A 27,920-nucleotide genomic window follows, 5' to 3' on the forward strand; every position below is an offset into this window, starting at 1 on the left:
AAAGAATTAGAAAAACAAAACTATTATATATTACTAATTAGCCTTGGTGAAAGTGGGAAAAATGAGTGAACCAAGTGGAATAGGAACCCCACTGGTACAAAGCAAGAAAACAAAATTTTACTGTCATCGCTTAGCGGAGCTAGGCTCGCTTAGCGGATGACAGAAAAACCAAAAAAATCAGAACAGAAATAACTATTCCAATTTTCCTCCACTTCACCTAAATACTTCTTAATCCTAAATATAAACAACATTTACAACCGTTGGGGTGCCTCCCAACAAGCGCTTGTTTTACGTCGTTAGCTCGACGCCTTTATTGTTTCGGTGTTTGGAAAGTAGCTTCCTCCAATTATGCCATGGTGACGTCTCACCGCACAAGCCTAAAGAAAGTGTCCTAACCAAAGCACTCAACAAACGTTACGGGTACAAATATATACAATGATTAAACGAACATAAAAACGAAAGTATACAACTATATACACAAACAAACACATATGTACAAGTATGGAACAAATACAATTATTATCATACAAAAAGAGAAAATTGGTGAATGTTGGATTCACAAGTTGAAAAGTGAAGATTTTGAATAACGAACTGGTCTGATCTCAACGTGTTTCACCAACATTCACCAACAAAGTATACTTGGATGTAACATATACAAGTAAAACTATATGGTGAACATAAACAAGTAAACATGTACAAATAAGTATATATACAAGTGAAATTATACAATATATACGATATATACAAAGCTCAAAATCACGAAAACTATTGCGATGCAATTCACAACCATCCCCGGCAACGGCGCCATTTTGTTGAATGCAGTATAGGGCAAGCAACAAAAAAAGATTTGGAAATATTGATCCGGGAATTATCGTCCTCAGAGATGGAGAGATGCCATTCAATAGTTTCTATGGTTTCGAGCTCAGGATTGAATGAGCAAAAAGTAAACAAAGATATAGACAGGAAAAGAATAAACACATTCTTAGAAGAGAAATAACTTACCAGGAATGTAAATATATTCACTCTTCACAAACATACACTTACCAATCCGTTATACTCAACCTACGATACTCATCTATGTCATCACGTATCTCTCACATAAGCGTCCATCTCTGGAGCACAAATGAGATCATCTCACAACTAAGGTTATCTCTAACGCGAAGTCGTGAGAACATCCATATTCTCGCATCGGCGATCTCTCGCGCGCCGCTCAAACATGAAAGCATTACGTACAGATACAAACGGTGAATGCTAGCTCTAAATCTATCTCTAGAGTTCAGATCCAACAGATAATCATCCTAGATAAGGATTCAAGAAGTTTATCTCTAAAGCACCCAAAATCCCCAGCATAGAGCAAAAATCCAGGATAATATCAACACAGATTTGTAAAGCAAGTTAAACATAACATTATAACCGGTAAATATACATAAGATTCAAGTAAATATACAAACAAACCCAACCAAAGAGAAATACACAAAGAAGAAGAGAAATGAACCTAAGATCTCCCGGTTTGTCAGCTCCGTTCGACGCTCAATCCACCCCCGATCATCCTTATGCAACCTCCGAAGTTGTTTTCTAAGCCAATTCTACTCTAAGAATGGAAATGATGGTGTTGGGACTCAAAAATACCCAACCCATAACCTAAAAATGTGATTTTTCCCCTTTTTAACAAGTCTGAAAATCCGCAGGTCCGCTGAGCGGAACAGAGTCCGCTTAGCGGAGTCTGCTAAAAATCAGATTTTGTTTTCGCCATAACTCGAGAACCGTAACTCCGAATTGCGTCCGGTTCGAAGCGTTGGAAAGCTTATTTAATGCTCTATCCAATAATGAATGAATGGAAACCAAATTGATGATTTTGATCATCCTTATTTTTAGTATTTGGAAGTCCGCTTGACGGTGGCTAAGCGGGCTTTCACCAAAATTGCGAAATCTAAGCCGTGCCTGTTACACTTTATTCCTCAAGGCTCCAATAAGCATGAATACCTATAAAAACAAAGGAAAAACTATCAAATGGTATAATAGTATATGAAAATGCAACTATTCACAAAGTATACGTATTTATACACAAAACGGGGAATTATTCAAACGGTATTAACAAAAGTATCGATAAGTGCCACTATTTACATACACAAAATAAGTACATTTTGGCACTTATCAAGATCAAAGTCATCCTAATTATATTGTAATGATTTTCTCTTTCACTATGTTTGTTTTTAATTTCATGAACATGAGAGGCTAAACCCCCCAATGCTAGGGGGTGTCCCTGATTTCCTATTGTAATGACAATTTGCTTATTTTATTAGTAATTTCATAACTTTTTCATTATCATCTTTTTATATAGTGTTCTTAATGCAAACCATTATTGGAAAATAAGGTTTTGATTTATGGTTAATGTTAGGTTGGAAAACCAAGGTTAATGCTTTTGTATAAAAATATAAATCTGTATAGTCAAGGAATTGAGATATAGATTTGTAACCGTAAGTTTTCTGTTGAAACAAAGAGATTAGTATTCTTATTATACCATGAAGGAATTTGGGTATAAAAGAAATATTAAATGATTTTCTTTAAAGGAATTTTGGAAAGTCTCACTCAAAATCTGGTGATGATATGAATTAGTGATGATCTGACTAATTTTAAGAGTATTGTTATTATAAGGAATTTCATACACAATCCCCTAGCATTACTTTCTTATTTGTCTAATACAAGTTTATTTAGTTGTTATTTTTTTTAATTCATATTTTATAATTTTGCAAACAACATTGAAACAAACCAAGGAGTTTTTGTTCAATTGAATTTGTTAAAACACTTAAGTTTCTGCGCAGTCCTCAAGAGATCGACACTGGGGATAACCCCAATTATTACTACATCGAGAAAATAGTGCACTTGCTATAATTTTCCGATCAAGTTTTTGGCGCCGTTGCCGGGGACTGCCAAAATAAAGATTTTTAACTTAAGTTCAATTGAAATTTTGTTGCTCTGCGACTAAAATTTTATTTTCTGCACTTTTTATTTTTATTTTTTCTTCTTATTCTAAAAATTGTCTAATCTGTTTATGCGAGGTAAGGCCTCAGCTGAATTTCTTTTTGACGCAGAAATCGAAAGAACTTTGCACGCAAGGCGCAGACAAGCTCGTAGAAAAAATCTGGAATCTGAAGAAGAAATTAGTTCAGTTCATTCTGGTTCAGATTCTGAAAGTGAAGGAGAAGTCATGGGAGAGAATCCACCAGCGCCGGAGAGACTCCTTGGTGACTACGGTGCTACAAACACGCCGGGGGGTAGATTGACAATTGTCAACCAACCGGTAAATGCGGCTAACTTTCAATTGCATCCGAGCACAATAAATCAGCTGGAAAGAAAACCTTTCACCGGAAAGGTTAATGAAGATGCAAACAAGCACCTACAGAGGTTTCTTACCATGAGTACGACTTTAAAAATTGAAGGGCATACCGAAGAGGCAAAGAAGCTAAGAATGTTCCCGTTCACCTTGGCTGAAGAAGCAGAAGAATGGTTCTATTCTCTTCCAGCAGGCAGTATCACGTCATGGGAAGAGATGGAGAAGGCTTTCTTGAATGAGTATTTTCCCGCCTCGGTCTTTATAAGGAAGAGGTATGATATTTTGAATTTCAAGCAGCAGGAGGGTGAACTCTTAGGAGATGCTTATAAAAGATTCAAAAGGACCCTAGTGGCATGTCCAACTCACAACATGGACAAAACTGACCAAATGCAGATATTTGTCAATGGGCTCAAAATGAAAACAAAGCAGTTGATCGATACAGCAGCTGGAGGCTCAACAAATTTCACAACAGCCTCCGGAATTATCAAGATCATTGAAGCGATAGCTGCAAATGAGCATTTGGAGTTGTACGACAGGTTTACCAATAAACCTGAAAGATTTATTGATCTGAAGTTGGAAACCTCAAAAACTCGGGTTGAAGATGCTATAGCTGCAGAGGTAGAAAAGAGATTAAAGGCTATGAATATAGGTACTCAACAGGTTGCTCAAGTCCAACAAGCTCAACCTGTAATTTGTGAAATTTGCCAAGGTCCTCACCAAACTGTATACTGTGTTGCTACTCCCAAGCAGATGGAAGAAATCAAATTCCTGAGGCAAAACAATCCGTATTCTAACACCTACAATCCAGGTTGGAAGAATCATCCAAATTTTGCTTGGAAAGATCAACAACAACAAGGCCCCCAGAAGGCAGAGTGGGAAGTGGCAATTGAAAGATTGGCTGGGCAGTGCTTTCAGTTCCAAGAAGAAACAAGGAACAACCACAGAAATACCACCGCCTCAATTAAAAATCTGGAAGTTCAAGTGGGTCAAATAGCACATCATCTCACTCTACAGGCACAAGGTACCCTTCCAAGCTCAACTGCGAAAAATCCGAAAGACCAAGAGAAGATTAATGCAGTTAGAACAAGGAGTAAAAAGTTAGCAGAATCTGAAAAAGAAAAAGAGGAAATAGATGACCCCATGGTAATAGAAGTGGATTTGGAAATAAGAGAGAATCCAAAGGAGCCAGAAGTCGTGATACCACCGGTTAAACCATTTGAAGAAAAAAATAAGAAAGATGCTGAACCGGTGATCAAACTACCGTTCCCTTCTAGAGTGACAAAAAAGGATTCAAAAGAGAAAGACTTTAGGAAGTTTACTGCCTTGTTCAAAAAGTTAGAGGTGAATCTACCTTTCTTTGAAGCACTTGAGCACATGCCTTTGTATAAGAAATTTATGAAGGAGGTGTTGGCGAAAAAGAGATCACTAGGAGGAGAACCAAAAATTGCAACCGAGAAGTGTGGTATAGTCTCGACAGCAAGAAAGATCCCAATAAAGAGGAAAGACCCTGGGGCGGTGGCGATACCATGCACTATCAAGAATATAGCGTTTAAAAAGGTACTCCTCGATTCTGGGTCTAGTGTGAGTTTAATGCCTTTGTCCATTTTCAAAAAGCTTGAATTAGAAAAGATTAGTGAAAGTAAGACACAGTTAAGGTTCGCCGATCACACCGTTAAGAAATCCTATGGGGTAGCTGAAGATGTACTAGTGGAAGTTGATAAGTTTGTATTCCCTGTTGACTTCCACATCATGGATATTCCGGAAGACGAAGAAACTCCTATCCTTCTTGGGAGACCATTTTTGTCGACAGGCCGCTGCAACTTCGACATTGAAAAAGGGACACTGACGCTGAAATCATTTGATGAAGAAGTAACCTTGAAGATGTTAGGAGTTAAGAAAAATAGGGCAGGCGTGAATGAGAAAACTTCAGCTGGTATGACCGAAGGTGAAAAAGAAGACAAAAATCCTAAAAATCTCCAAGAAAAAGTGTCAAGCATAGCCTCTCGGGTGGAACCAACTTATGTAGCTGTCAAAAGTCCTAAGAAAGCTAAGGGAGTCAAAAAGAAGAAAAAAGAGGACAATCAAAGTGAGAAGATGAAAGTGGATAGTAACTTGAAGAGAAAAGCAACCAGGTTTGGAGAAGTGACAAGCAACCAGGTTTGGAGGAGGAAGTACCCTCCTTAATAAAGGGTAATGGACCGTCGAGCCATGCGACGTTAAACGAAGCGCTTCGTGGGAGGCAACCCACGGTTTTAATAATGCAGTTTACTTTTTGTTTTGTTGTCAGAAAATAAAAAAAAGTGGGTCTCTCTGGTGAAAGCTAGGAAGCGGCAACCGGAGTCGCAATACCCTCTGTGAGTTCACCCTCGCTATCTCGAATTTAAACATTGAGGTCAATGTTTGGTTCAAGTGTGGGGGGGTTTTTATTGCATTCAGTTTTTAGATTCGGTTATTTGTGTTTGTTCCTAGTATTTCTATGCTATTATGTCTACCATGTGTTACAGATTGATGTGATTTACCGGATGGTTGATGGAGTGGTAGTAAAAGGATGAAAGATCCAACCCAAGCTTGCACCTTAGGCATCCCTGGAAGTTGATACAACCAAAAATTATTGTGGGACGCAACTTAACAACACTAGACTGAGATTGAAAGTTGGCATCCATGAACCGAAAAAGAAGCAACATTGCACAAGAAATACTATGGATCTTGTAAGCTATGCCCAACAATGCGAGAGCTCAAAAAGCCAAATATGCATCATCATGAGAGAATAGTCAGGTATGACTTTACCACTTTGAATTTGCGTATGTTCTACTCATATGACACTACACATTGACACACACTGAGGCACGTTGTTTGTGTTAACATTGAGCCTTTCCAGCCACCCTGTATTATGTTTATCCTTTGCAAACCCCGTTGAGCCTGTATCCTTTGTTTGTGTTAACCACATCTATTAACCCTTGGCCAAAAAGAAAAAAATATATATATCTTTAAATTCCATTTCTTTTCCTACCCTGCTCAGCATAAGTGTTTGATGTTGTTGTTAAATCAGTGCGAAATTATAAGTTTGGGGTAGTACACCTAAAAGAAAGGCGAGTGCAAAAAAAAAGTTTATGTGTTGAAAAAAAAAGAGAAAAGAAGAAAAAGTGTTGAGACATCAAAATGCATATGAAAAAAAAGAGGAATTGGAATTAGCACTGGCCAAATCATACGCTCAAAGCAACAATTGAGTGAAGAAAAAAGAGTAGAAATGGTGTGATTGAATCCCATGATGCTAAAAGAAGCACTAAAACAAGAACAACAACACGAATGTTGAGCCTACACCCCTTGCATATCCTATTCCTTGTTTATCCCACCTGTCCTAAGCCCCGTTTCAACCCAAAGACCTCAAAAAGTGTGTGCAAAGTGTTTGTGTATGAAAGTAGAATATATTCGAATTTAAAAGTTGGTATTGCATATTATGAACTTGTGAGTGAATTTTTATTCTGAACCCCGAGAGAATTGGTGAGATGTGTGATAAAGCTTACAGGTGAAGTGGTAATTTGATGTGATAGTGAAGCGGGCGATTCGGGTTGTGAAATCGACAAGATTGACCGGAATGGTAAAAGTTGAGTTGCGAAAAGCAGGGTTGTATTGTGGTAAGCTTAATTCAGGGGTGACCTCAGTTTTGTCAATTCATGCATTGCGTGAGGACAAGCAATGAGATAAGTTTGGGGTTGTGATCGGTCACCAATTTTACATACTTTCCATCGATTATTTGGTAAGAAATCGCTTATTCCGGTAACATCATGGTTTAGTTTTCAATTGCTTTATTTAATTTTCTTCACATTTTGCAAATGGGTTCTTGTTTTTATTGTTATTACTAATTAGATGCTTTTAAGACTTGTTTTTGTAGTGTTTATTGATTTCAGGAAATAGGAAAGTTTCTAAAAGAATTGGAACAAGAGCGGAAGACAATGTGGACAGCCAGTGTCGTTTGACGCGGCCAGTGTCATTTGACACGGGCAGAAGCTGAAGAAGAATGGCATGGGCAGAAGCTGACACGGGCAGCCAGTGTCATTTGACACGGCCAGTGTCATTTGACACAGCCAGTGTCATTTGACACGGGCAGAAGCTGAAGAAGAATGGCATGGGCAGAAGCTGACACGGGCAGCCAGTGTCATTTGACACGGCCAGTGTCATTTGACACAGCCAGTGTCATTTGACACGGGCAGAAACAGCAAGAGAAGGGCGTGGGCAGAAGCTGACACGGGCAGCCCGTGTCATTTGACACGGCCGTGTCAGCGTGGATTTGAGGCATTAGAGCCTTTTTGCTGATTTTTACTTTGGACTCATTAAGGGCAATTTTGTCATTCTGCACCAGATGGAAACATAGTATCACTACTTAAACCTATTTTTCATGAGAAGAGGGCATCTTTTGGCATTGGAATTTTTATTTTCACGTACAATTTGGGAGAAGAGCAGATACATGCAATTGTTGGGAAAACGGAGATCTCTCAACCGCGGAAGCTATTGAAGATCAAAGTCATCCTAATTATATTGTAATGATTTTCTCTTTCACTATGTTTGTTTTTAATTTCATGAACATGAGAGGCTAAACCCCCCAATGCTAGGGGGTGTCCCTGATTTCCTATTGTAATGACAATTTGCTTATTTTATTAGTAATTTCATAACTTTTTCATTATCATCTTTTTATATAGTGTTCTTAATGCAAACCATTATTGGAAAATAAGGTTTTGATTTATGGTTAATGTTAGGTTGGAAAACCAAGGTTAATGCTTTTGTATAAAAATATAAATCTGTATAGTCAAGGAATTGAGATATAGATTTGTAACCGTAAGTTTTCTGTTGAAACAAAGAGATTAGTATTCTTATTATACCACGAAGGAATTTGGGTATAAAAGAAATATTAAATGATTTTCTTTAAAGGAATTTTGGAAAGTCTCACTCAAAATCTGGTGATGATATGAATTAGTGATGATCTGACTAATTTTAAGAGTATTGTTATTATAAGGAATTTCATACACAATCCCCTAGCATTACTTTCTTATTTGTCTAATACAAGTTTATTTAGTTGTTATTTTTTTTAATTCATATTTTATAATTTTGCAAACAACATTGAAACAAACCAAGGAGTTTTTGTTCAATTGAATTTGTTAAAACACTTAAGTTTCTGCGCAGTCCTCAAGAGATCGACACTGGGGATAACCCCAATTATTACTACATCGAGAAAATAGTGCACTTGCTATAATTTTCCGATCAGGCTCTCTACTCGAGCAACTCCAAGCTAACATCCTTCGAAGGCAAAATGTCGAAAAAGAGTTATCTGAGACAAAGGCCTCTCATGACTCTTCATGGAATTTTGCTATGGACGCAACGAAACAAGGTGAGGCCCTCAGGCTCAAACATTCAGAAAATCAGAAAGCCATTGATGATTATGAGAAGAAAATCGGCTCTTGGAAACAAGAAATCAAAGTACTCGAGGGCAAGATAAAGGAGGCTGAAAGTTGTCAAGCAGTCCTACAAAAGTCTAATCAACAAGACTTGCTCGAAGTGGTGCAGTCAGGAATGAAACATTTCGAGACTGCACAAAAGTTAGTGCCAGAAATCGAAAGGTTGAAGAAACACCGGGCACTAATTGAACTTCGCATGTCTTCATGGGAGACTCAATATTTGAAGATCAAAAAGGATCTCTCTGAGGATTTCAACTAAATGTTTTCGATCTTGTTACTTATTGCACCTTTATTTTGTAATCGAGGCCACTGTAGACATATAATATTTGTACGCTTGACTCCCTTTTATCTCTATCATATTTGCCATTGTTGATTTAGCAAATCTTTCAATTTCTTGTCAAGATATATCTTTAGATTACCTACAGTGCTTTTATTAAATGCAACATGTAGAACTTGAACATCCTTCGCAGCACTCTTGCCTCTAGACTTGACGTTTCCACTTCTTCTAGCCATAATCATTATTAAAAGTGACGTCACTTTCTCCAAAATGTCGGTTTTCAGACGTGCGTGCATCAGTTTAATGATTACTTCTCAACTTCCAAGGGCGGGAAACGGCGGAAGCCATAACTTCTTTCTTTGGAAAACCAACCGCAGTCCAATCACTCATTGGCAATTAAAACCCACCCTTCAGTATTCCCCTTCTATATAAAGGGTCCAATATCACCTTTATTTCTCATTCATGCGTTTTCTCTCCAAACTAAACACAGAAAAAAGAAAACACACAACTTCTCTTTCAGAACAACTTTCTTACCTTACAATGGCTGAACCTCTCTTCTTTAACGACATCAAAGCCCTCATTAGAGGCGAGTTCAGACTCTCTGAGGATGAACTTGTTCGCCATTTCATCACCATCGAAACCCTGTTTGTTAACCAGGAACTAGACTTCTATTTTGAAGAAGTCCTGGAGGGTGCTATTTACCCCAACATGGTGGCAGAATTCTGGATGAATGCGTCTTTACGCATAGATCCTGAAGGTAGGACCACCATTGATTCTGTTATTCGACACGCTCGTCTCAGCATTACTCCCACCACTATTGCCAATCTGATAAGATGCAATAACTCTGGTGAAACTTTTGATGACAACAGTTTCAGCATGACTACTCATCTTATGCTGAGAACTCTTATGGACAATGACCGCTTTAGTGCCAAAGTCATCAGGATCTGGCACCAGATGCTCGTGGGGAACTTCCAACCTCGGCGGATTGACGAAAACAACATCATGGTTGAAGACTTGGAGTTTATCCTCTGTGGTCTTCGAGGGAAGAAAATTAACATCCCTTTGATGATCTTCAAGGGACTTGTTAAAGCTGTCTCTGCCGGTGTTGACCGTCGAGGGGTTGTGACTTGTCTTCCGTACGGGAGACTCCTTAGCTACATTTTTCTTAAGAAAGGCGTAGTGAGAAGGATGCGTAATTCTGGAGCCATGGATATGTTTGAGGCTGAACCTTCTCCCGTGTTGTCTTTGGACAATTTAAACCAAAGGATTGACTAGCAAGTTTTTACCTTAGGTTTAATCTTTTTATATATATTTATGCCTTCCTTCTTTTTGTAACTTCAGATCCTATTCTTTGGATCTTTTTGTAATGAATGTACTCCCATGCTTGAAATGAAAAAGAATATTTTGATGTCTTCTTTGATTTTTCTTTCCATACTTCTTCCTGATTGTGCAGCCATTTTGGTGCCTGACCATTTTGGCTTTTCGTAGTACCCTGGGTATCTACGTCTTTGCAATCCTTACTTCGTGCATACTTGGTTTATATCTCTTCAAATATTTCCCGTTTACTCTCAAGATCCTATGATCTTCCGCTAATTCTTCAATTTCATAAGCATTGTTCGAGAATACTTTTAAGATTCGAAAGGGTCCTTCCCAATGTGGGGACCATTTACCAAGTGCCTGATTCTTTCGATCTATAGGTAAAATAACTTTCCAGACTAAGTCATTATTAACAAAAGTTTTACCTTTCACCTTTTTATTATAAGCTCTGGACACTCTTTCCTTTTGCCTTCTTATCATTTCCAGTGCTCGAAGTCTGTCTTCGTCCAAATCTACTAACTCATTCATCATTAACTCCCAGTATACGTTGGGAGGAATGTCTGCTTGTCTTTGTATCCTTACTGATTGCAAACATATCTCAATTGGGAGTACTGCGTCATGTCCAAACGTCAACTGGAAAGGAGTTGTATTCGTAGCTTCTTTTGGAGATGTTCGACAAGCCCAAAGTGCTTGATCTAAAGTCTTATGCCAATTCTTGGGTCTCTTTCCTACATGCTTCTTGATAAGGCCAATTATTATTTTGTTTGCTGCTTCAACCTGTCCATTTGCTTGGGCATAATAAGGTGTAGAAGTAAATAACTTGAAACCTATTTCTCTGGCAAAATCTTGCATTTTTCGTCCAGTAAAGACTGATCCCTGATCAGTTGTTATACTTTCTGGGATTCCAAATCTATATATAATGTGTTTCTGAATAAACTCAATCACCGCCTCTTGATCCACATTTGCCAGTGGTATTGCTTCAACCCATTTTGTGAAATAGTCTATTCCTACCAAAATGTATCTTTGCCCTTTGGATGACTTGGGGTGAATCTCTCCAATCAAATCTAGTGCCCATCCCCTGAAAGGCCATGGTTTTACTATTGTACTTAGTTCGTTTGCTGGAGCGTGTTGGATACCTGCATGTTCTTGGCACTCTTGGCACTCTTTCGCGAACTCTATGCAATCCTTTAGCATCGAAGGCCAATACATCCCATAACGAAACAAGAGCCATTTCATTTTGTGCCCTGCTTGATGTGCACCACATGCCCCACTATGTACGTTCGACAGAGCCAAGTATGCTTCTGCTTCTCCCAAGCATTTCAACAATACCCCTTCAGGAGTTTTCTTGAACAATTCATTTCCCATCAGAAAATATGACAGGGCTCTATACTTGATTTTTCTGTCTGTATCCGTCGAAGGATTCTTCAGATAGTTAATAATTGGATTCCTCCAGTCTGTGTCAGCCAATGAATCTATATTTAGTACCTCGAATTGTTCTTTATTGGCATAACCCAATTGTGAATCTTCCAGATCACTTGGCGAAAGTTTAGTAAACATTGCTCTTCCTCTTACTTCAATCAACTCTTCCAACTTTTCTTTTGATACTTTATATCCCGAAGCTAATTGAGCCAAGTCGTTTGCTTCCTGGTTATTCACCCTTGGTACATGTTTTAATTCCACGTATTCGAATTTCTTGAGCAACCTATTTGCGATGATAAAATACATGATCAAATTCTCTTTGATGCACTTGTACTCCTTTGTCAATTGTTTGATGACCAATTCGGAGTCTCCTTTAATTTCGACTCTGGTTGCCCCCAATTCTAACAAAGCCTCAAGTCCAGCAATTAAAGCCTCGTATTCAGCTTCATTATTGGAGCATGATGGACCTTCGATTTTATACTTGAGCTTTGTTGAAATTCCATCAGGAGAAATTATCAACATTCCAATACCAGTTCCCTCTCTATGCGTTGAACCATCGAAATATAACTTCCAAGGTTTCAAATCTACACAATGCTGATGATTCTCAACCACCGCATGGTCGACAATGAAGTCTGACACAATCTGACCTTTCATTGCCTTGAGAGGCTGAAATATTAATGAATATTCAGTAATGGCTAAAGCCCATTTGCCAATTCGACTATGTAGTATTGGCTTAGATAACATATGTTTAATAACATCATAATGAGATGAAACGTAAACATCAACTGGCTTTATATAATACTTGAGTTTGATACAGGAGAAATACAAACAAAGGCAGAGTTTTTCTATATCAGTATATCTAGTCTCTGCATCATTGAGTACTCTACTTAAATAATAAATGGCTCTTTCGATGCCATTCTCATCCTCCTGGGCAAGCATGCTGCCTATTGTTTTATCTGATGCTGAAATATATAGGCGCATGTGCTTCTTCCCATTTGGGGAAGATAGAATTGGTGGACAAGTCAAGTATTGCTTTATCTGATCGAAAGCTTCTTGATGTTCAGCACGCCATTCGAATTTTCCTTGCTTAAGCCGAAGTAGAGGTGAGAAAGCTTGCGTGCGTCCACTTAAGTTAGAGATAAATCTTCTTAAGAAATTTATCTTACCCAACAATGATTGTAATTCTTTCTTCGTGGAGGGAGACTTGGTCTCCATAATGGCTTTTGTCTTGTTTTGGTTGATTTCTATCCCTTTTTTGTGGACTACGAAACCCAAGAAATCGCCTGCCTGCACAAAGAAAGCACATTTAAGGGGGTTCATCTTCAAGCCATATTTCCTCATTCTTTCGAATGATTGGCTCAGATGATCGAGATGACTCATACCCGAGGTAGATTTTACCACAATGTCATCTCTATACACTTGCATGAATGTTTCTATGAAGTCGTGAAATATAGAATTCATTGCTCTTTGATAAGTTGCCCCTGCGTTTTTTAAACCAAAAGGCATCACAACCCATTCGTAAGTGCCTATTGCTCCTGGGCAACGAAATGCTGTCTTGGATACATCATCTTCTGCTATAAAAATTTGATTGTATCCCGAATATCCATCCAACATGCTCAAATACTCAAAACCTGCGGCCGAGTCTACTAGCATTTCTGCTATAGGCATGGGATACTCGTCTTTCGGAGTAGCTGCATTAAGGTCGCGAAAGTCTATGCATACTCTTAATGAGCCATTCTTTTTAATTACAGGTACTATATTAGCAATCCACTCAACATACCTTGTAGTTCGGATAAATTTGCACCGTAAGAATCTTTCGACCTCTGCTTTAATCTTCGAGTGAATCTCTGGCGCGAATCTTCTGGGAGTTTGTTTTATTGGCTTCTTCCCTTCTTTTATTGGTAATTTCAATTCGACTAAGTCTCTTTCGAGACCAGACATCTCATCATAATCCCAAGCAAAACAATCTCTATTGTCTTTCAACATTTTGATGACCGTTGCTTTCAATTCTGGTTCTAGTTTCGCGCTGATATATGTTATTCTCTTTTGATCATTGTCTCCAAGATTGACTTCTTCAAGTGGATCTTGGGCCAACATCTTTATGTTCGACGCCATCGGGTCTTTTTCAAATCCCAACGGTTCTTCGTCGTATATTGCATCTAACCTTTGACTTGGTTCTTCTCCTATGATCTCTTCAACTGGACCCGTATCTTCAGGGAGTTCGAAACTCGCACGTATTTCCAATTCTGATATTCCTTCTTTGGTTAGGACTGTATCTATCTTTGTATTTGATAGTTCGGCTTCGAGAGCCGTTTTTCTTTTGTTCTCGGCCACATAGGCCGAAATCTTTTCGAAGAACGCAGACTCAGACATGATTAATGTCATCGTCCCAGCCCGTTGGCCGTACTGCTGGATAATTCTCCGATGTTGCTGGATCTGGTGGACCATCCATGATCTCCCTATCCCATTGGAATCCATTTGGGTGTAAAGTCAAATAGTACATTGCATTTTTGTTTGGGGTATACATCTCTTCAGCAGCATGACAAGGGCCTATGTTTGCCAAGTTCCTGTCGAAGTTGTTTTTGTTCACCTGGTTGATCTCAGCTATGTAATAACTCTGATCACCTTCGATATTCTCCACTATACCATCTTCTCTCCAAATTGTCACCCTCTGATGCATGGTTGAGGGTACAGCTGCTACTCCATGAATCCATTCCCTACCAAGCAAAAGGTTGTAGTTTGCTTTTGCTGGTATAACCATGAACATGGTTGGCCTGGTAACTGAGCCTACTGTCAAATTGACTTGAACAACTCCCAGAGTTTGTCCTATTTTGCCTTCGTAGTTAGATAAAACCATGTTATGTGGCCTTATATCCGTATCGAACATACCAATTCTTTTTAGCATGTATTGAGGCATTAGGTTCACTGCTGCTCCCCCATCAACTAGGACTTTATTTACGCCCACGTTCTCAATCTTAGCCCTGATATAGAGTGGCTTCAAATGATTTCGCATACCCTCATCAGGCCTTTCGAAGAAAGCATTCTGTTCTTCTACTGCACCGTTATTCAGCACATAGTAACACACGGGTCTGTGTTTTGCCATTTCTTCGATATCAGCCTCTTCACAGTCTTCTACTTCAGTTTCCTGATTAAACTCGTGAGGGAGTACCGAGACAACATTGCAATTCAAGTTTATAGATGACACTCCATCAGAGTCAAAATCATTTGTCATTCTATCCTCTTCTTTCCAAGAATTTGAACGCATCTTGTCTTCTTCATCCAAGAGTTTTTCAGCTTCGAATAGTCTGCGTTCCACCGGAGGTTTGTTCGACCTTGCCCCCTGGTATGGGACTTTGTTGCTACTAGAGTCTCCAGCTTCTCTTGGCCAGTATTCCTTCTGAGCCTTTTTTATTCTCTGATGCCTTCTCCACTGGGACCGAGACATAGGATTTTTTCCTTTATAATTCTCCAACCGATACACCTCTCGATTTGATCTTTGAAATTGTTTCCTATACGCCATTGCAGTTCTACCACCTTGGTCCCAACTTCGCCATTTGTTGGTTCTTGCATCAGCTTGTACCCACCTATCCCTGGGTGCATTTGCAGGGACTTTGAACGTCACCCTTCGAGTCCTAGGATGTGGGCTATCAGGCCTCTTTGTTGGAGTCCAAATGTCGAAACCGTACAGGTTGGGACGCAACCCCTGAGTTTCTTGACTCATGTAGCAATACACACGTTCGAATGATCGTGCTAGCATTTCGTCATAGACTGCCCCGCATCTTGGGCAGAGAGCAACTTCAGTGTTTTCTTTGTGGCATCTGACCAAAAATCCTACCAAGCTTTCCTCCATCTTTGGGTACAGTTGTAGTAGGGGATTTGGCTCTCTTCCTGGGTGTTCCCACCTTTCGCGTTGAACCCTTTCGAAGTTGGCTTCGACCCTTCGATTCAGCATGATCGAACACCTTGGACACATCCATTGCTTACCACCATTTCTCTCGTGGCAATTCCAGAGATATTCTTTGAGGCTTTCGGTTCTTGGAGGAACTTTGATGCCCCCATTTTTCCTCGTCAGCCATGTCTCTAGTTCGCCAAATTCAGACACTGGTCGTCTGGCGCTAACCATGTTAACCGCTGCTGGAGGGACTTCAGAGATCTGGATTTTCTGGAGTTTCATCCTGAGGTCTTCAGTGGCCTCGCTGTTTTCTTCCTTCGAGGCTTCAGTTATTTCTGCCTTGGAAGATTCTTCAACATCAGTATTGAAGATTATGTCACTATTTAGGCTTTCAGTAGCCTGCTTTCCATTGAACATTGCTTTAGTCTCCACAACCTCGATTTCAGAAACCTCCACCATGTTGATATCTTCTACCTCGCAGAGGCTGGCGTCAGCAATGTTTAGGGGATTGGTATCGACCCTCATATGACTCTTGGTCTTGTCAGCAAACTTCAACCTTCCATCATTGAGAGCATTTTGAATTAGATCCCTGAAAAGAAAACATTGAGAAGTTTTATGGCCTAAAAACCCATGATATTTACAAAAACCTCTTTTCTTCCGTTGTTCCAACGGAGGAATTTTTGAATTTGGAGGTAGTATCATTTGGCCATCTTTTACCAATAAATCAAATATTTCATCACACTTGGTAATGTCGAATGTATAAGTTTTCTTAGGGAACCTATCATTCTTATCGTTTTCTACTGGATTTTTTCCATTGGCAGGATTTAGCAGTTTGCAAGCATAAGGTGGCGCTTCTTTCAATTCAGCCAAGTCTATTTCGACTTCTTCAGGACTATATGAGTCATCGAAAGACTCATTCTCAGCATCCTTGGCTTCGACGTATGCCACTCTTTCTTTCTTATAACTTTTATTTGCCCTAGCTTTTTCTGCCTTCAGGCGTTCGACTTGTCGAACCCTATCTGCTAATTGGGCCATGTCCCTAAGGTATTGGGTATCTAGTTTCTTTCTTATTGAATAATCTAGACCACCTGCAGCCATTTCAACAAGTTCATGCTCTGGGACTGTTGTAAAACACCTTAATTTCAACAGACGGAACCTATTTAAATAATCATCAATTGTTTCTGTGAATTTTCTTTTAACACTGGCCAATTCTTTCAAACTTATCTTAGTTTGGCCCATGTAGAATTGCTCATGGAAAAGTCTTTCCAAGTATGCCCATGCATCTATCGAATTTGATGGCAAAGTAGTAAACCAAATGAAGGCATTTTTTGTCAGAGAACTAGGGAAATATTTGATCCTTAAATCCTCGTTTCCCGCTAAGTCTCCTGCTTCCGTCAAATATCTAGCAATATGTTCCACCGTTGACTCGTTCGTTTCGCCTGAAAATTTTGTAAATTTGGGTACCTTAGTGCCCCTAGGCAATTCTGTTTGCATGATATAATCTGATATAGGGGATGTATAGTTTGGACGTCTAAGTCCAGTACTAAGGCCATTGTTGGCCATAACCCTTTCTATCATGGCAGTTAAGTTATTTTCTGTAGCCAGATTTTCTCTTCTGACTCTTTGAACAATCTCATCTGGGTGTTCGTTCCTACCCACAATCCTTAATCTGGGTTGCTCCTCCTCCGTTTCTTGTCGGACGGGGACAGTTCTTTGATTTGAAGCTTCTAAGTTAATTATTGGAGTTCCTTCGAACACCTCTGTTCTTCGTGAGGGGCCTACATCCCTAGTAGCCGTCCTAGATGATGGAACTATGTCTTGTACACGTTCTAAAATGGGCCTCTCTTCTTGATTCGAAGGCTGTTTGTCTTTCCTTTTAGGTGGCGTTACTCCCATGAATTCTGCCATTCGATTCATCTGAGATGATATCTTTTGGAAAGTCTCCATGTTTTCTCTATTCGTAGTAGTAACATTTGCCATTAGTGGGCTTAAAACTGAAGTCAATTCTCTGGCCAAAACCCCTACCATATCATGGTTGCTTGCATCCATTTCTTGTCGAAATGCTGCTTGGTTATTTGTGGTAAAGTGAGGCATCTGGGTAGAGAAACCAGTGTTATGTGCACTTCGACCCACTGAACTAACATTTGGTGAAAATGTCGCATTGTTAGTTGGGGCATATATATGTCCTGCCCCTCGTACGCCTGTTCCATATGGGTATGGCATTCCGTATGGATTATTTGGTCTCCATTCGAAAGCGGAGTTTGTGCCTTGACCAAATAAATTGTTTGCAGCATTTGTCGAGGCAAACAATACGTCCTCTGCGCTTGTGGATGAGGGTGCGGTTGTCGACACTGAAACTGGAACAGTCCCTGAGGGTGCTGTATTATTTTCAGGCATAGTCTGGGAATTATCTGCAGGTCTCGATCCATTTGGACCCGTTGCATCTCGTGTTTCTTGAGTAGAAGTCGAATTTGCCGCTCCTGATCCTGAACCGTGTGGGGGATCTTGATTACCCCCTGCACTGGCCGTAACGACCATTTTCCTGTTGTACCTTCGTTTGGGAATCGGTTGTGCACTGTTCTTTAATTTACCGTTCCTAAGGTTCATACAAGATCTTGATATTGTCTAGACAAAAATAAAGCAATTGATTAAAACAATCTGCTTGACACTGTCCCACTGGGCGTGCCAATTTGTTTACGGTGATTTCCGGTAAACAACCGCTAGTCTTCCAAACTATAATAAATATGATTTGGTTACTTGCAGGATCGACTAGATTGATCCTAGGACACATAGTCAAGAAGATTGTTATCAATGTTTGTTCGAACCATATTCATTATTTGTCTTCTTCAATAAGCGTTGTTCGATTAACAGAACAAATAGTCTTGACAATCACTTTGTTACATATAAATGTGACTTCAACGAAGTGACATGACATAAAAAATTAAAAGGACAATTGAAACGTAAAGAATCTTAAACTGCAGAAATATAAAAGACTTTGAAAGTAAATAGCATGAAAGTAATTCGAAAGTAAATGACGTTAAAGTAAAGATGCAGAAACGTAAATGGCAAGAAGTAAACGAAATGCAGTAATTCTGAAAGATAAAAACAAAAAGATAATACACATGTATTAAAATGGTGGTGTCATACGTACATTTTCTCAGCGAACTCTTTCTCTTAACGCTTGATACTTGAGTAAATATGTGAGTGATTTGTACAAAATGAACACACAGAATCCTAACACTAAGACTCCTATTTATACTAGTTTCGACCTTAACGGTCCTATACTAATCTGCTGCCACGTTTCTCATCAGAACTTCCAGCGAAGCCATCTGTTGTTGAACGGTTACGAAACCGTCTTCGAATTTCAAATCTTCCCGCCTGAGTCCATCTTCGACGCGTGGCAGTGTATTAAACAAACACTACTAAAAAACACGCTAAGTAGTAATACTTGAATACATATTCTATGAATTTTGTCTAAGTCCCGAAGACATATGCTTTCATTAATCTTTCAGCGTTCACTTATCTTCATCGAACTTAGAAGTCTTTATTCTTCGAAGCATGACCATCAGTAGCCATTCTTTTACTTTTTAAGAGATGGCCATCAGTAACCATCTTTCCTTCGATTCTCAACTCCTTCGAAGGATAAACAACATAAAACGAAATCTTCAGCTAACAAATTGCCCCATATTACAATGTAAATAAAACTTGAAAGAAGATGATAATACAATATTACTTTTTCTCTTCTCTTTCTCTCATTCATCTCTCCTTCATCTCTATATTGTTTTGGTTAATTTCATAATACAAATATAGTATTTAGGCTTGGATATTATAAAATAAATAAAGTCGAATGGAGTATAATAGAACAACCAGAATAAAATAAAAATGTCATTTTATTATTTGGATATTTTATGACGAAATAAAGTTATTTCGTCATTCCATATAAATTAAAGGGTACAAAAATGGTGAAAAATTATAAAATGAGATGTAATGTAATGTAGTTCATCCATTTCGGTTTCATTCTATTCCTCTTGTAATTAAAGGTTAAATATATTTTGAATCCTTATAAATATCCTAATTCAATTTTAGTTCCTCTAAATATTTTCATAATAGTATTCTAAAATTTTTTGTGCCCAATTTTGATTTCTCCTTACTATTTGGGAGCTAACGTGCATAGCACATGTCATGTCATACCACGTTACTTAACTGCAAAAACAAAAATGAGTTAGTTTGCGGGGTTACAAGCCTCGTACAAACTAACCCAGAAAATTCATCCCCTTACCAACACCTTCTAACCAAACCCAGAATTTAAAGTGTGATCTAAACACAACAACATCAAGGTTTGAATCAACCACATTAAACACAAAATCTATGCAATATCAACATCACATCATGGTGGCCGACCAGATTTTGTTCCTACCTAAAAAAACCTCCCACTTCTTTCTCTATTTTTTCGATTTAGCTTCCCGAAAAATTCCCTTTGTGGAGTATCCATTTGGGCACTTAAAGTCATTTAACAATGAAAAGGGTCGGATGTCTGATAGTGATAAATGTGATATTGAAATTATTCTGCTTTTATGCTGAATCGTAAGGTTATAGTTCAGAACTCTCTATTGAGCAAAGAAACATTGAAACTGGAAATGAACATGCTTTGAAACCATCACCAGAAGCTAAAGAAGAAGAATTGTCAAATCAACGTTTTTGGATGATTTTTTTTCTAATGTTATCAATGCCAACGTTTTTGGATGCTTTGGAAACATCACCACAAGCTATTGAAGAAGAAGTTTATATTCAAGTGGGACGAACCGGAGAATGCTCAGAAGCTGTTTGATGAAATGCCTAAGAGAAATGTTGCTCAAGTTTAACAATCACTGGTAGAAATGGCTTCAGAAGCAAAAATTGTAGGCTTAAACCGGTAGAAATGCCTAAATTACCTATATTTCATTTGTAGTTTTCATGATTACTAGCTTGAACCGAAAAACAATGACAAATATGAGTCAAAGATGTTAGATTGATTGTTTGGTGATTGGCATGCTAATTTTGTGTTCAAATATTCAAATACAAAAGTTGCTGATAACAATGAAACGTTTTGCGGGTATGTTGGTCTTAAAGCATGCATAACTCAATTACCTAAGAATGGATATGTAGCAATTTGCCACTGAGCTTGAACTCTGGAAGGTTTGATATCATAGGATGTATGTGTATACTTTTATCAACTACTATCTTTTATCTTGCAATTATATCACGCAAGATCCCGAGTTTGATATTGACTATTAATTAAACGATTTTGTTAGAAAAATACAATTGATTAATAAATTAGAAGAGTTTTGTGTAGAATAGTCATTAATAATAATTTTTCCATTTTCCAATTTTTTTGAATATGATTTATTTTGTGCTTCTTAAACCACGGTCAAAGTTTGTCATTACTCAATAAAATTTCAAATTTCAAATAGACTAAAAAGATGAAATTTAAGATCTCAGACTCAATATAAAACCTCATAAAGTAAGATGTCAGGTTATTATTAATTTAACTTCCTAAATTTTTAGCATTGAGAGATAAAATCAGCTTGGCTTACAAAAGGAAAGTTATTCTACTGTTCCATCAATCTACAAACTATACAACTTGAGAATGTATGTGTATATCAGGCAAGTATCTGTCAATGAATGTTGACCACGTGAAAAATGTTGTAATTTTCTGCAAGACGATATGAGGGAGCAACATTGACCACATGAAAAATGTTGTAATTTTCTGCAAGACGATACGAGGGAACAAATGGAATGAGGGAACACAAGTTGTGTGACAAAATGTACCTAAAAAATGCAGTGGAAGAACGAGGAAGCGCAGTGTAAGAAATTTTAGAATTAAAGATTTTAGGGTAGTTTGAAACCTCCATAAACTAAACATTATTTAAAGAAATTTTTTATAGAGACTAAAATTGAATTTAAGTTATTTATAGAACCCTGTAATTAATCCAAACAATAAAAATACCGTTCAGTTTCTTTTCATTCCATCCATTCAAATATAACTTTAATGATTAACTCTATATTAATGTGGTGTAGATGCGGTTTTGGCAGAGCCGATACCATTATCACCGTTTCTATATTGAAGAACAAATTGTAGTTAATTCACACCGTGACGACCGCAATCATTATTGTGGCACCTTTACCGACCGAAATCACAAAAACCTTTACGCGACCGCGACCTTTTTTAAAACCCTGATCATCAGAACCTTGAAGACTATACCCAAATTTCAAAAGTTCTGGTGGTTGTTGCAACTTGCATAAATGTCATTGCTCATTGTCGGTGAAGCTCTTCACTCTTGATAACCAGCACAGGTACACCTCTTTCCCCTCTACTTTTTCTAGGTATTTTAGGGTTTTGTGTTTAGATAGCGGGTTTCAATATTTTCCATGTATAATTTGGTATTTTTATGTTAATGCTGGTTCAGAAGCACTAATATCAATAACAAGTTTGCATGGCACCCCAAACTACCACTGTTGCATATGTGTTTGTAGTAGACATAATGTAAGTATTTTCTTTAAATTTATTAGAATTATATATTTTTGACGAGTATGGTGCATGACTTGAATTCACAACAGAAATAATAAGAATGTTTTATGAATACAAACAAAATATGCCAGTAGTTTAGCCACTGCAATAACTACAACTATATGCAATCCAGTTTGAACCAAATAATTAATTCCAAAACTGTATGCCAGAGACAGTTATACAAGTTGTTGTTCCACTTTGGAAGCTGTGGAGATAATCATTTGATTTGTAGATAGAACAATTATTTTGAAACTGTAATTGAGTTTGTCTCGTACAAATCGGAGGAGGATATAGAGTCTACTTGTAGTGCTGGCATTTCAGCAGAAAACAAGACCGGCTTTGGAGGATATGACACTGATGAAAGTGGTCCTAGTAGCATTTCTATTACTTTATTCATCGGTGGTCTGTCTGATGGATTCGTTTGAATACACCATAGACTCACCAAAGTAATCTTTCTAACCATATCATTTTCTTCCTCTGAGATTGTCAATCTATTTAAAAGAGTGTTAGTAGTATTACCTTGGTCAAGATCTTTATAAATCCAATCAGGAAAATACATTTCAGAAGTACACGACCCTCCGGTTTCATAGTTCTTTCTTCCTCCAATCATCTCAAGAATCAGCATGCCATAACTGTACACATCAGACTTGTAAGAGACTCCTCCAAATGCTCTACTAAATATTTCAGGTGCCATATATCCTATAGTTCCTCTTGTCCCTAGTATTGACACAATACTATCCTTCTTTTGGCATATTTTAGCCAAACCAAAGTCAGATATTTTTGGACAAAAATCTTCATCTAAAAGAATGTTTTGGGGTTTGATATCAAGATGCAAAATCCTTGAGTTGCATCCTTGATGCAAGTACTCTAGTCCTCTAGCAATGCCTATTGCAATTTGGAACAGAGTGTTCCAATCAAAATCACAAATAGCATTAGGAAATTCACTTTTATAGATGAACTTATCCAATGAACCTTTGGGCATGAACTCATATATTAGTGCTCTTTTGTTCCCCTCATAACAATAACCTAAGAGTGACACAATGTTCATATGTGATGTTCTACTAATGCTTGCAACTTCGTTTATGAATTCTTCTCCATTTCCCTTTGATTCGTTTATAAGTTTTACTGCCACTTGACGACCATCGTTTAATCTTGCTTTGTACACAACACCATATCCTCCTTGGCCTAATTTCTCTCGAAATGAGTTTGTGATCCTTTTTACTTCTTTATACCTATATCTTCTTGGCATAGATGAATTATAATTTTGCATAAAAGTGTCCACATTGTGCTCAACAAGCTTTCTTCTTCTCCAGAAGATACTCTTTTGTTGTCTACCTGTACCCCTTTTAAGGTGACATCTAATCATAATAATTATAAAGAACATTGTTACTCCAAATCCTGCAGCACCTGAATTTATCAAAGACAAAAAGTATTTTCAGCCATTATTTTAGAAGAAAAATTCACACCACTATAATGCGGGATGAGAAACGCAGGTATCATAAAAAGTGATATTATTTATTGTTCTTACCTATCACTATCACAATAAGCCTCCAGTTATGTTTTGAACCTACAGTAAAAACAACCAAATCAGACAAAACTTATAATAATCATACATTGTCTCTTGAAGAGAAATTGATGGTCATTTATTTACTAACTGCTTTGTATTTTGCAGCAGCAATGAATAGAAAATTTCCTGATTTATATGAATATTGAATCAGTTGTTGCACTTGCATAACCAGCTATTGAAGTGATGCAGAAAGATGAACAATATGTTGAAATCAGATGCATTGAAGTTTCAAGATCTTAATTAAGGCCAATATATTTTCAAAGCATTGATCTATTTATCTTGGAGACTTATATTTCCATGAAGTTTTCAAGCACATTTAGTAATGAAACCAGGCACATCTAGGAATAAAGCCAGGCAAGTTATGGCAAGCCACTTTGATTTTACAAAACCTACACTTTAAAGCTTAAGATAATGTGTACATCTTACTGTTCCTACATACCTCTGTTGCACCGACACCGATGATAAAATGTGCGTATGTGTCTGTATTAGTGTCCGTATATAAAATTGATACCGACACTTGTGATTACATTTAATTTATTATTTTTTTCAAATTTTTAATGATGTAGATGTGTCAGTGTTCGTGTTTCGTAGCTATATACTCCAAGTCTAAGGTGGTTTTTATAAGCACCGTCCACCTCATACTATGCATCTTTTATTAGTTGATTCTGTTGGAAGTCTCTTCTCCACACTTGGTTAATATGTAGTTTGTTTTTTGTGATTATGCCGTCCTTCAATAAAATAAGTTATAACAGTCTCTCAACATCACACTACAGCAGAAAAAGATGGCGTGTGATTCACGGTACTAATGACCAAAACTTCGTATCAAATAAAACGCGTTGAGTTGCATATGGAATAAAAAAAATAATGTGCTTGTATAATTTTTCTAAAACACAAAGGAATTACAATGACAACAAAACCTTAAAATCAAAAAGCAATTTGATCAAAAAAGTCTATATTTACTCAATAACATTAAAAAAAAAAAAATCATCACAAGGAGTTGGAGAAAAGTTATATTATAGACATACTTGAGGGTGAGGATGAGATCCCTGGCAAAAAGCATGAAGTTGCATGAGTTCCATTATCGCAGAAACATCTGAATTCAGTATCTCCATCATTCCCACACGCTCCACCAGAAACAAGGCAGCTCTGGCAGTCCATATAGTTTCCGCTCCATATCAACTCAAAACCTTCTTTTAATGCTTCGCTCAGAGTTCTATTGTCATATCCAAGTTCTCCAGCTAGGCTTCTCAAAATGGGAATCTCAACGATATGAGTTGGAGTACAGTTGGCAATAATCGAATCAGAATCATAAACGATGTAGACAACATATTCACTTTCGTCACAGTTGATATAATTAAGATTCTGATCAACCACAGTTCCACTTCTAACATTGCAACCGTATAATAGCGTCAAGTTATCATTACTGTTGTTAGCTTGAAATTGAGTGTTATCAAATGTGCTGCTCTTGTAATTAGTATTCACGGCACAAACATTACCACTAGAGTAATCGTCTCTAGCGACTGTGAGTTTCTGTGTTGTATTGTCCCATTGGAGAATACGATACTTAACGCTATTGATTGTGATCTTTGAAACTTTTTCTTCGCATGTAAGCTTTGTATTAGTACGATCAGCAACACCACCACAATAACTTTCTCTTTTTTCTCCCCAGAATGGATACTTGAGGTTTGTGATATTGCTGTCGCAGGAAAAAGGAATATTGCAGTTCGCGTGTTGGATATCATCATCGCATAGACACTTCGGAAAATTTATGATGAAGATTATCAAAAGTGAAAAGGAGAAATAGAAAACAATAATGGAAGAAGAATAATGAAGCAGAGGTTTCATTCTTGCGCAAGAACAAACAAGTACTAGTTAGTGTATGAAGTGTGAATAATAGGATTGATTTTGGTGAGATAAAGATAAGTCATGAGTTGATTCATTCAACTCGCCTTTCACTTTCAAGTTTAATTCATTTCAATATAATTTCCACACTTTGTTGTTTCCACGAAACTGGGTCGAAACTACTTCAATTTAGAATCTAATACATGAACTTAGTTTTAGTTGTAAAATATTGACGTCAATAATAATAAATAAATATAAAAAGTAACATATTTAATGAAATTCATATATATATATATATATATATATATATATATATATATATATATATATATATATATATATATATATATATATATATATATATATATATATATATGATGAGAATAATTTCGTCGCCGAATGAGAGATCAGTGATGCGGTAGAAAGGAGTTCTTTCTGGTATTGTGGTAGAAGTCTTTGATACGGTTGAAATACAGTAGATCGGCAAAATTAGCACTCTTGCGCTCAAGTCTGAGAGATTAGAGACATGTAACTAGCAAGAGTGAGAATGAATGAATGCATGTTATGGCACGTGACAGACTTATATATGGTGTATGTTTCCGCTTGATCCAGTGTGGATTATGGGAGATCGTTTGACCAGATTCAAGATGTGTGATGGACCTATAACTCAGATCAAGTGTGGGACCATCTAGAGAGGCTCTAATTGTTCGTCGCCCTCATTGTGGGACCATCTAGTGTGGGACCATCTACAGAGGCGTTAATGGTGATGGTGTGTTTTCCCAAATCCTAAATTATTGATCATGTGGTTGTCTCTAGTAAATATATGAAGGCCAAAAGGTAAATATGGTATTCTTTTACCATTCCCACTTATGAGAATCAAGGATTCAAGTATTATCCTCAATTGCATTTAATCCCATATTTTTTCACACCTCTATTATGACAACTTTCACGATGTTTAGGTGACTCGACCCCTACGCGTCCCAAAACTTGTGAATTTCCAAGTTAACGACCCTAGCCCTATTTTCAATACATTTATTTATTATTCGTTAGAGTTCTTGGGGAGACTTATAACGGGAACTCGAGAGAAAACTCTATTGCCAAAGATGTGGGTGTTGATGTTTGCCTTGATCCCAAGAAGATCGTAAGGGGCTTCACTTTTCCACTTTTGCCTATGATGATTCTAGTTTACATAAGCAACTTCAAACAGGATAGAAAAGCCCAAACTCACATTAAGGCGCACATCAGCATGCTTTTGGCTACTGATCTCACTGACAACTAAGTAAATTGGTTGTAGAGTCTTAGTCGCGTGCTTATACGTATGGTCGTTATTTTTTACTTCTTGGTGGTGAAACTGGGATGGACCGAGATAATCATCAAGTCGACTTAGAGTCTAGAAATGAAGACTCGTCATCGTGGATGGATCAAGACACATTTGATATTATTTCCGTTTTTGCTAGTAAATGGGTTCTGGACAATGGCTTCACCGAGGCGAGCTCTTCTTCCGACTAGGGGATGTTTTCCCTACAAGAGAACAATATATTATGTAGTTCATATGAGGGATGTGTCTTTCCTCTTCATGAATGTTTTTTCTCCTGGATGGGTCTTTAGCTTCAAATGAGGTGGGGGTTCTCATATCACATGGAGATTGCCCATTTGCAACTGCATCTAGTGAGATGGGCCTTTGTCAAAGTCTTTCATTACTGGTGCAAATATAAAAAGAGTTTTCTAGCCTTTACGCTCTTCTTCCATCTTTTCAACAATCAACACAATCACATAACTCGAGTCATCAAGCTACATGAATCAAGTCATGTACGTTTTTTCTTACTTTGCATCTTAACCATTCATCCTTTTTTTTTTCTTTGCATCTAAGTCATTCATTCATATCACTTATAATTTTTTTTACAATATTTCTTCATTTTCTCATCACTATTATCTCTTTCATTTCATCATTCATCATATGCTCTTTCACAACTTTCATTCATTCATCTTCATACACTAAAATCCTAACCTTAAACCCTTCATTTTTAGTCCAAAACCAACCTCTCAACAAGAGTTCATCCCCATTTTTGGCCTCATCCCGTGATTGCCTCAACCGGTGATTCGAATTTCATTGATTTTGAAACAAGTTTATGATTTTGAAGCTCTCAAGCATTTGGAATAAGTTCTAGATTTTTGAAGACACCATTCTTCCTTCTAGATCTAGCTTCTTGAGGACCTGTCAAATAGGGTAGTTGGTTTTTACGAGCATTTAATGACCTTGGAAATAGGGTTGGAG

At 37.6% G+C, this 27,920-nt stretch overlaps 1 protein-coding gene across 1 annotated transcript; it reads right to left on the reverse strand.

The window, feature by feature from the left end:
* Positions 1 to 21,664: 21,664 nt before the first annotated feature.
* On the reverse strand, positions 21,665 to 25,721 carry LOC131609790 (LEAF RUST 10 DISEASE-RESISTANCE LOCUS RECEPTOR-LIKE PROTEIN KINASE-like 2.1). Its single transcript, XM_058881583.1, has 3 exons — positions 24,829 to 25,721; positions 23,765 to 23,803; positions 21,665 to 23,643 (listed from the first exon to the last, which is right to left on the reverse strand). Exons 1-3 carry the CDS (start codon positions 25,646 to 25,648, stop codon positions 22,478 to 22,480), a joined length of 2,025 nt encoding a protein of 674 aa, XP_058737566.1. The 5' UTR covers positions 25,649 to 25,721; the 3' UTR covers positions 21,665 to 22,477.
* Positions 25,722 to 27,920: the final 2,199 nt, after the last annotated feature.

This window comes from Vicia villosa, linkage group LG6 (assembly GCF_029867415.1).
Source record: "Vicia villosa cultivar HV-30 ecotype Madison, WI linkage group LG6, Vvil1.0, whole genome shotgun sequence".
In the NCBI taxonomy this organism is placed as follows: domain Eukaryota; kingdom Viridiplantae; phylum Streptophyta; class Magnoliopsida; order Fabales; family Fabaceae; genus Vicia; species Vicia villosa.